At 37.1% G+C, this 11,127-nt stretch overlaps 1 protein-coding gene across 1 annotated transcript; it reads left to right on the plus strand.

The window, feature by feature from the left end:
• The first annotated feature begins 8,176 nt into the window (after positions 1–8,176).
• LOC136042638 (uncharacterized) lies at positions 8,177–9,415 on the plus strand. The gene has a single exon (XM_065727601.1). It carries the CDS (start codon positions 8,177–8,179, stop codon positions 9,413–9,415), a length of 1,239 nt encoding a protein of 412 aa, XP_065583673.1.
• The last annotated feature ends 1,712 nt before the right edge of the window (positions 9,416–11,127 follow it).

Genomic DNA, 11,127 nt, shown 5'->3' on the forward strand with positions numbered 1-11,127 from the left:
GAGTTCATTCTTAGGCATGTATTTGTGAGCTTGTTTCAAGTTTCGGATGGACTTTTCAAATCAGCAAAGAGAAGGTGGATTTTAAGACAATTATAGGAAACTGTTGGGGTAACCCACCTAAAAACTTGCAATCTACCCTCATCTTTAGGATGTATCTACACAAAGAACGTCCTAGCTCTTAGGAAATATTCTTTTACCTGTGTCAAGTCAATCATTCAAGTGCTTCGACGCTGACCCCCGCCCCACACCTCTAAAGAGCAAATTCAGTAGGATTTGCCTTTTGAAGCCCTTTTGAATCTCTTATGTTCTAATATCTGACTAGTGGCGATAATGTAAACTAAATGAAAATAGGAAGAAGACTATATTTTTATTGCGTTTATATATTGTGCATTTATGGTTTTCTCCATAGAGTGGCCATATACAATAAAGTAGAGCTTCTTAAATTTTCTTTTGTTAAAAATTGGTGTCATCGCCAACTGATTTTTTTGCCTTGAGTTAAAATGACCAACAAAAATGGCGGTGGCAAATATATACAAATATTATAGTCATTTCTGGGTAGGTAACGTGATCCACCAGTCTCTTTTGCGTAGAACCCAAGTATCGCTATTTAGGCCATCTGTCAACCTTATGTCTCAAATCAGAGACTATCTGGCAAATTTAAATCAATGTTAGCGCAAAATTCTGGTTTTACTCGACAGAAAGTGGTTTTCATTGGCTGTTACAACATTCTTCGCTGTCCCATTGTCTCTGCATATAAATAGATTGTTAGGTTTACCGACCCTCGAACATGCAACAACCAATTGTCCATGGGAAAAATAATCTGTATTAAGATCTATACCGCATTTTTCTAATGATTGCCCTTGAGCTTTGTTTATGGTAATTGCAAACGCTATTCGAATTGGGAATTGCAATCTTTTAAATTGAAAAGGCAGATCCGTTGGAATCATGGGAATGCGAGGAATAAGAACAGCCTCACCCTCAAAAGGCCCTGTCAAGATTGTTGCCTCTATTACGTTTTCGATTGTTTTTTTTTACGGCAAGTCGCGAGCCATTGCAGAGCTTTGGTGGGTTGATATTTCGTAACAATATTATTGGTACGCCTATTTTTAGTTGTAGCACATGTGGTGGAAACCCAGGCAGATCCAGGGAATTTAAAAATTCAGATGGATAATTAACCGCTTCATTTGGTTCCAGAACTGTGTCGACTGACTTGTAAATTACTTCCTGGTCTCGAATCTTGGTCAAAATAATGTTGTTGATTTCTTGGACGTCTTTATTCTTGGCTGCCAATATCGCTCGTTCACTGAGCCATTTATGATTTTTATAATTGATTAGAATATTCGGAAATACATTTTCAACCAATTCATTTTTGGACGTCACTAAATAACAGAATTCAGCAGGCAGTTGTATACGTCCTGAAATTGAGTCTACTGGGAGCTTTCCGTTTCCAATTGCCAGCAATTGATCTGAAAATATTTCACCAGAGTCATCGTTTTGCAATCGGACACGCATATTTATAATTAATTTTAATGTCTTTACGTTTGCCCATAAATTAAAATTTTTCAGGCAAGCATTCATTTCATCCGCAGGGGTTGATCTAGGTATTATAGGTAATGTTTGCCTGAAATCTCTCGCAAGCAATATTAATGTGCGGCCAAAGGGTTTCGAATTTACTCGCAAATCTCGTAATGATTGTTCCAGAGCCTCGAGCGATTTTTTGTGTGCCATTGCGCACTCGTCCCAAATAATAAGTTTACATTGCTGCAATACTTTACCCATCTTAGATGATTTAGAAATATTGCACGTGGGAGTTTCTGTAGAATGGAAATTCAGAAGCAATTTCAAAGCGGAATGAGCAGTTCTTCCACCAGGCAGCAACGTTGCGGCTATTCCGGACGACACAGTTGCCAACACTATATCATTTCTTGATCGAGTTGATGCCAGAATCAATTTTATCACAAACGTTTTACCAGTGCCTCCCGGCACATCCAAAAAGAACATTTCTCCAACTTTGTTATCTACACAATGCATTATCTTATCATAAATGTCTTTTTGCTCAGACGTTAACTTAGAAATATTATTTTGACCATACGACAATAGATCACTCGTGTTGTAACTTTGTTCACGATTCAATTCTATACATATCGAAACAGCAGCGTTACGATTAGGTAAAGGCTTTCGAAAATCCTGAAGAGATTTGTCTGCCATACATACGCACAAATCTTCAATAATAACTAAAGTGTAGTTATAAATTTCTGATGTAAAATCAAAGGTCATATCTAACGTCTCTGAACGTTTTCGATGGAGTATTATCCTCGGCTATTTTCGACTTACATTTCTCCCATAACTCTGTAGGAGCTGAAGGAGAGCAAGTTGTTAGTATGATTCCAAACAATGCAAGAATTTGACTTGGAGTTGACGTTTCGCATGTGTCATTGATGCAGTTATCCCAGTGTTGGTCATTCTCCAATAAATTCAGAGCTTAACATGCACTACGGTAAGTGTCATGTATAGTATGGTTTACAATTCTCAAATACTCAAAGGACGTCGGACCGGGTACATTCACCAAAAGCAGGCGGAGAAAGAAGCATTCATGTTGATTGGGGTGAATGGTGTAGAGTCTTCCTATCTTGGTATCCTTGAAGATGGTAGGTTGGCCGTCGACTGACTTACCTGTTTTCGACGTTCAAATGATTTCTTTATAGCATTCCACGTGTAATACGAAGGCACTTCCGTATACAGCAGTGTTTTTACAAAAAAATCATTTTGACATAACGAAAAGAAAGCAGTTAACGTTGTATCGGGTGGATTCAGGGCTCTTTGTTGCACTTTGGATTCCAAAAAAAAAACGCGTTGACCATTCTGTAAATGTACCGCTAAGTAAACAACAGCTGGACTTCGTTCATGTATCGGAAAGGAAAGAATTCGCCAAACAGCTTCATTACTGCTTATCTATCTTCCAGCCTGATATTGTACGATTTCATCGATATAACTGATTCCGGACTGCAAGCCAAAAACTGCCATGTCACTGCCTTTGGTGAAGTATTTACATATGTATTTGATTGCCTTTACGGAATTACAGTATTCCACGCTTATGTGTGCAATAAATGTTTTTGACAATAAAGGTGAATATGGAACAACCCACTGATTATCTACTTCGATGGTGGTACCGTTATGCTTCTTTATTATTGCTGTTTTACCGCCATCTTCAGTAGATCTTCTTCTATATAGTAGGTAACCATCATTGCCGGTAATTGTGTTGGGTCCATGTATCATATTTTTTACCACAATATCAAATAAGCCCTTACCGACATTTTCATCAGGTATTTCAGCGGAAATGACATCGTCAAGTTCATTAGAAGTAATTTTATCATGTAGCCAGATTACAATATGCGCTTGTGGCAATCCTCGTTTTTGCCATTCCACTGAATACATCCAGCATCGCACTGACCCAACCACTTTAAGTTTTACTATGTAGTTTATCAGTGATTTCTATGAACCGCCGATTGTCCTTGAAGTAAAAGCTGCTGTATCTCGCCCCAAGATTAATTACATGTAAATGTAATAAATAAATCTGGACGACCATAGAGACGAACATACCCAATAGCATCTTAAGCATATTCATGCATATGACGGGGACTGCCAGCATATGACGAAGGTAAATTTGTTAATCTTCCAACTTTAGTGGTATTACCGTCATTTACAACTGCATCTTGCAAATGAATGTATTGTTCAGTCATTTACAGCTTTACAACTAGTTGGTGGGGGCGCTTTGTAACCCACCCCCCAAGCCCCCCACGCAAGTAAGTCGTTACGCGCCATCTTAGTTACGCACCATTGAAGTTGTGTCCCTATGTGCCACCTGTGAATATGGTTAGATATCTATATATATAAAAATAAGTTTTCTGTGTGTCGAGTGACGTCATGTCATCAGGTCGTCATGTCGTCATGAAGTTAGTTGTCGTCATGTGTGTTATGACGATGACGTCATTAAAGGTATTTAAGAAAATCGTTCAAAGACAATTTTTTAATTGTAAGAAGATTGTGGACGGAAAAATGTTTAATTGTAAAATGACTGAAGAACCTACAATGGCAACAGCCGAGGAAGCTGCTCAAAGATTCTATGCCAAAAAACTTGCAGCTGATACAGAAAGTAAGAAAAGAAAGCGTGCCGAGGAAAAAATAAAAAAAGGAAAAAATCTGAAAAATAAAGGAGAAAAACAAAACTAAAAAAATAAAAATTAAAGTAATAAAAAAACTAAAAAGGTAAAAACTCCAAAAAAAAACTAAAAAGAAAAAGAAAAAAAACTAAAAAAAAAGGTAAAAACCAAAAAAAAAACTAAAAAGAAAAAAAGGGGAATAACACAAAAATTTATTTCATCAAATACCAATTCAAAAACGAATGTATATACAGACCGGAACACCGGGACACAAATGACGACCGGGACACAGGGAATAGGACACCGGGACACAAATGACGACCGGGACACAGGGACACAACTACAACGAGGACGCCGGGGGCACAGGGGGATATATAAATGACGACGGCGACACAGGGAATGTTCGATTAGCAATCACCATCAACAAATCTCAAGGGCAATCATTAGAATCATGAGGTATAGATCTGAATACGGATTGTTTTTCCCATGGACAATTATATGTTTCATGTTCAAGAGTCGGTAAACCTGACAATCTATTTATATGCACAGACAATGGGACAGCAAAGAATGTTGTATATTCGCAAGTTTTACGTAGTTAAAAACATAAATATATATATATATCTATCAATATTCACAGGTGGGACACAGGGACACAACTACAATAGCGCGTAACTAATATGGCGCGTAACGACTTACGCGCGCGGGGGACTTGGGGGGGGGGCGCGAAGCGCCCCCATCAACTAGGTGTTGGGGTGGCGCGAAGTGCCAACCCAACAGCTAGTTTATATATATATGTTTTTAACTGCGTAAAACTTGCGAATATACAACATTCTTCACTGTTCAATTGTCTGTGCATATACAAAGCCTTATATAGTTATAATTACGTCATATGCAAACCCCATTCCACTGAATACATCCAGCATCACACTGACCCAAACACTTTAACTTTTACTATGTAGTTTATCAGTGATTTCTATGAACCGCCGATTGTCCTTGAAGTAAAAGCTACTGTATCTCGTCCAAGATTAATTACATGTAAATGTAATAAATAAATCTGGACGCATATTTTTGCTAAATATCAGTGCGATGCTGGATGCTAGATCCAGCATCGCACTGACCCAAACACTTTAAGTTTTACGATGTAGTTTATCAGTGATTTCAACTTTTGCCGGAAGACACGAGCCATAATGTCATGTCTATGAACCGCCAATTTTCCTTGAAGTAAAAGCTGCTGTATCTCGTCCCAAGATTGATTACATGTAAATGAAATAAATAAATCTGGACGACTATAGAGACGAACATACGCAATAGCATTTTGAGCATATTCATGCTTATGACGGAGACTGCCAGCATATGACGAAGGTAAAATCGTCAATTTTCCAACGCTAGTGGTATTACCGTCATTTACAACTGCATCTTGCAAATGAATGTATTGTTCAGAGCAGAGCTTGGTTCGATTCAGACGGATAAATAGCAAACGTTCTGATTCAATCTTTGCATACGTATTAACAATGTATTGGTAAAACAATTGACGGCATTTTAAAATATAATGTTTGTCATTGGGACGAATTATTAGTCTACAGGAATAATAATTCATCGCACTGCATTTCTTATCCGTTCGCTTGTTAGTGGATGGATCAATCAATTTATTATTAAAGTGATAGCTGTCGGCTCCATCCCAAAAAATGGTATGATATTGTAGGGCCTCGTAGCATCGATAGTTTCAGTAATTCCTACTTACTGAGTGTTTCGCTTATGAAGAATAATATCTCGAGGCAAAAACTGATCACCGACCATAACGATTGCCACCTCGTCGATAGTTGGAGCATTGTATCTACGCACATATTCGCCAGTAGGCGTTTTGTTAGCGGAAATAACAATTTCCTGTTTTTTGCTGTTTTGAACAGGCGCACTAAATCATTGTTTTCGTGGAAAAGATGTTGCAATTGGGAAACGATAGACCTTTCAACGTCGGGAGAAATTTTGCAACTTGCATTCAATTCAGAATTGCTATCACTGATGAAGTACAGCTGTAAAAGTTTATTATTCTCACCTGAGAATGGTAGAAGAGACCCTGCTCTATGATAAATTTGCCCTTTTGCTTAGAAAGTAGGTATAAATTGATCTAGATTTTCTATTTGGGCACCAAACGACGTCATTTGGAAACATGACTTATATTCTCGGATGTTTGATTAAAAACGCTTAGCTTCTGACGTAGTTCCAGTAAGCAAAGTCTGCAAAGGCTCTGGTGTTGCAGCCAGCTAAGGAAGTTTAACTTTTCCTGAGGCGCAACACATTCCCATTGTTTCACCATTAAAGTTCAAGGCCTTGCAATGGGGGCAAATTTTAGACATAGTCCAGATTTGAACACATTTACTAAAGCTATAATCATCGACAGGGCTATACCTGAATGTCAGGCGATAATTTTCAGGTTGCTCTTGTGATTCCTCGGCACGCTTTCTTTTGGCATTATCTCTTTGAGCCTCAAGCCTGTTTTCACGTTGCTCTTGTGATTCCTCGGCACGCTTTCTTTTGGTAATTTCTCTTTGAGCCGCCAGCCTGTTTTCACATTGTTCTTGTGATTCCTCGGCACGATTTTTTGGTAATGTATCTTTAAGCCGCGAGCCTGTTTTCACGTTATTCTTGTGATTCCTCGGCACGATATTTTTTTTGGTAGTTTCTCTTTGAGACGCAAGCCTGTTTTCAAGTTGTTCTTGTGATTCCTCGGCACGCTTTCTTTTCTTACTTTCTCTATTAGCTGCAAGCCTTTTTGCATCAACTCTTGGAGCAGCTTCCTCGGCTGTTTCTTCTGCCATTGTAGGATTTATGCTAAAATTTCTCTTTGAATTAACTCTTTGAGCAGCCTAATCGGCTGTTTCTTCTGACATTGTAGGATTTACAGTAAAATTTCTCTTTGAACCGCTTCCTATCTATCTTATATATATAAAAATAAGTTGTTTGTGTGTTGACTGGCGTCATGCATGTTTGTCGACTGACGTCATTATAAGGATTAGCATTATGCCGTCATAAAGTTGTTTGTCGACAGATGTCATGTTTGTTATGACGTCAAAGGCTTTGTATATGACGTCATAATAAGTATATAAGAAGACCTTTCAAAGAAAATTTTTTAATATAGATCTTAAAATGACAGAAGAACCTACAATGGTAGAAGAAACAGCCGAGGAAGCTGCTCAAAGAGTCTATGCCAAAAGGCTTGCGGCTAATAGAGAAAGTATGAAAAGAAAGCGTGCCGAGGAATCACAAGAACAACGTGAAAACAGGCTTGCGGCTAATAGAGAAAGTATGAAAAGAAAGCGTGCCGAGGAATCACAACAACAGCGTGAAAACAGCCTTTCGTCTCAAAGAGAAATCACCTTAAAAGTTGAATTCAAATAGCAAGAACAAATTCACCTAACCAACATGTTTAAAAGTTAAACAATTGGACAGTATCACAAAAGTTTCAGTTTTGCCAAGGTAATAAAATTCATTTTTGCTAAAAAGACTGCCAACTGTGCTTATGCATTCATCCTTTAACAGAAAAAATCCATGCTATCTTTTGTAATTTTCAAATAAAAATGTGCAATCCTTCTTGGTGTACTTTACTGCACGAAGCTTAGATAACGAGGACAGAAGCGCTAGTGTTTTATTTTGTACAATTTTCTACTAGTTATTAAAATTAAATACCACTATCCTTATGTGCAGATGACTTAGCCCTTTGGACTGAAGGCTCCTCTCCTGAAGCTTGTCGACCCAAGCTCCAGGGAGCAATTGATAAACTGTCAATATGGCTTAATACAAAAAATCTGGTTTTTTCTATCCCAAAGACCACTGGCATGGTTTTTTCTAGGAAAATTGACCTTAGGCAAGATTGTCTCTCAATTAATCTGACTCTATATAAACAACAAATTCATTTTGCCAGGAATGTGAAATTTCTTGGTATGTGGCTGGATAGTAAGTTAAATTGAAATGATCATATCTCTTATCTTTGTGGTGCACTTGAAAAACGACTGAATTTTATGCGTGCTGTTGCTGGGCAAAAGTGGGGAGCTAGCCGAGATGGTCTTCGAAAACTATTCACATCTATAATATATGAAAAGATTGAATATTGTCTCCCTGTCTATTACTCAGCTTCAAAAAAGTTAATTTCTAAAATTGAATCAATAGTTCACCATGGCCTGAGATTAATCACAGGTGCACTAAAAAGTACTCCTATTGCAGCTCTGTTCAATGAGGTTAATATACCTTCTTTAGAAGAAAGATTCTTGAAACTTTCTTCTAATTACTTTATGAAAGTAAATACTAACCAAAACCTCCATGTTCTCAAGGAGTGTCTCATAAATCATTTATTTCTCTATGAAAATAGGAAGACATATAGTAGTCCAGCCATTATCAAGTTGGTCTCCTTGCTGAATGGTATAGGTGTTCCTGAAAACCTAATCTTTTCTTGTCAGACCCAGATATCTCCCCACCCTCCTAATAGCATTGATAATGTTATAGATATAAAAATCCCTGGCATGGATTGTCCTAAGAATAAAATGAATAGTCTAATCCTTCATCAACTTACACTAGCTAAAATGGTTGAATTTTATAATTGGAAAAAGATATTTACTGATGGATTTGTCTCAAATGATGGGAAGGCATCCATAGGCATTTTTTCTGAGTGGAATGGCTCGTCAGTTGGGATTAGAGTTTCAGATGGAATCTCCATTTTCCATGCAGAATGTCTTGCTCTCCAAAAAGCTTTGGATACAGTGCTGGAAGTAGGATCAGGCACATTTGTTATCTTTTCTGACTCTAAAAGTGTTCTTTCTGATCTAAAAAAGAGGCAAGGAAAAGTTATTCCAATTATTGTTCATCTACAGGGAAAGATTCAGAAAATAATGTCTTCTGATGGTCTTCAACTGGAAATGGTCTGGGTTCCTTCTCACATAAGGATTAAGGGAAAGGAAATTGCTGACAGTATTGCAAAACAGGCTATCCACCATCCAATTACTTGGAAGGTTGCTCTCACTGTAAATGAAACTTCAAAGTTAATAACTTCTGCTGCAAGTTCTCTTAGAATTAATAATACATGTATTGCAACAACAAATATTTATGTTTTGTCTTTTGAGGAGCATTATATCCCACATCACCATATCCACCCAAATAGGAAAATTGCAAACTCTATTTTCCGTCTGAGAACTGGTCATGCAATGACAAGATCTCGTCAAGCACTATATCATCTTACAGATAGCAAGTCATGCCTTTTTTTATAGGTGTGTAAATATTGATGAAACAATAGATCACATTCTCTCAGAATGCCCTCGTTTCACAACTGAGATAAATATTCTGATCAGAAAAATTGAATCATTGGGCCTGAAGACGTCCACTCCTCTCGTTTTAGGTTTCACTCGTGTTAGTAAAGATAAGGAGTTAAAAATATTGGAGGCATTGGGAGTTTTTGTGTCTTCAACAAAGATTTTCAACTGGTTGTAATTTCATTTCATTTTTTTTTTCCAGTCACAAGAGTGTGGTGAGAAGAGAAGATGATTTGATTTATTTGATTTGTATGTTCTTTTCGTTTCTATGATTTTAGTTTAATTATTGTTTGGTGACGCAGAGGGCGAAAGCCGAGCGTATTTTCTCTGCAACATACAACAACAACCACTATCCTAATTGCCTTTCTTTTTCATCTATGTTATTTGTCTTCTTGTGATTTCTCGATGACATTCTAAAAGTTAAAATGATATATTTTTCGCTGTTGGGGCAACTCTGAACTTCTCCTTTATGCCTGCAATTCAAATCAAAGAAGAATTGACTTAATTGCAAAAGAAGTTCCTCTGAAGTCATCTGAAAATGAAGCCATCAAATTTTCAGGATGGAAGATTCTGACTCTGATAACTACCTTGAACTGTATGATTCCATTAAAAAAAAGCAAATAGAAGCTGGCTTGTGGACAGGAATACATCTTGGACTTACTGACAGTGTCCATGAAGGAACACTTTTGCATGTAAGCCTGTGTGACAAACATCTGTCTTTTAATCTGAGAAATTATCAGGAGGCTGCATTAAAGTGGATGGTCTCAAAAGAAAGAGGTATGTAAACAGTATAGATATCAATATTTTAGCCTAGTCTACTTGGCTCTCCTGAAAGAAATGCTGATCAAATAATTGTTACTTGATAGTATGCTGGTAAATTGTAGCCAACAGATATTTTAGTACTTTCACTTTATTAAAATTCTGGTTAGTTGACTTCTTGGTATCTTTGAAAGGGTTTAGGTTAGGAAAATGAATCTTTCAGGGATAGGTCTACAGGCTAAAGTATGTCCCAGGAAGGTATTTTAAAGTACCCACCTCCACTTGTTCTCCCTGTAGAGGGCCCTGAAATTTGCCTATATGACAGGTTTATACCTTTTGAAATTTTAACAAAACAACATTTTACCTTAATTTTCAGTTACTAGTTGCTTTTTCCCTGCCTTTAGTTCTGAAAATGCAACTCCTGTTATTTGAGTAGAATTTTGAGCCATATCAATGTTTTTTTACAAAATTTAGGAAATGTATTTGTATATCTTTAAAACCTTATAAAATGGGATTGAAGCTAGGATTGAGTTATGAAGCTGAAAACAATTTTGTTGTACTTCAATTAAGCAGAAGATCTATTTTGCAAGGTTTCACTAATACACATACTGTTAAAGGTCATCAAAGGTCAGGGCCCTCTAGAGAGAGAAGGAGTAGAGGTAGGTACTTCAAAATACCTTCCCAGGACATACTTTAGCCTGTAGACCCATCCCTGGAAGTTTCATTTTCCTAGCCTAAACCCTTTTCAAGATAGCAAGAAGTCAATTAACTAGAATTTTACCAAATTTCTTTTTTAAATTGGATTTTCTGTTGATTGACTTTTCTTCCTGCTGGTTTTTACAAACCTTTCTTGCTTATTTTCCCTTAAATTAATTTCAAGAAAAGAAAAACCTATAGAAAGTTCATTGTCT

The sequence above is a fragment of the Artemia franciscana genome, unplaced genomic scaffold (assembly GCF_032884065.1).
Source record: "Artemia franciscana unplaced genomic scaffold, ASM3288406v1 Scaffold_1642, whole genome shotgun sequence".
NCBI lineage: Eukaryota > Metazoa > Arthropoda > Branchiopoda > Anostraca > Artemiidae > Artemia > Artemia franciscana.

What these genes read in the sequence shown, in the direction of transcription:
- LOC136042638 (XM_065727601.1), top strand. Translation starts at nt 8,177, where the DNA reads ATGCGTGCTGTTGCTGGGCAAAAGTGGGGAGCTAGCCGAGATGGTCTT.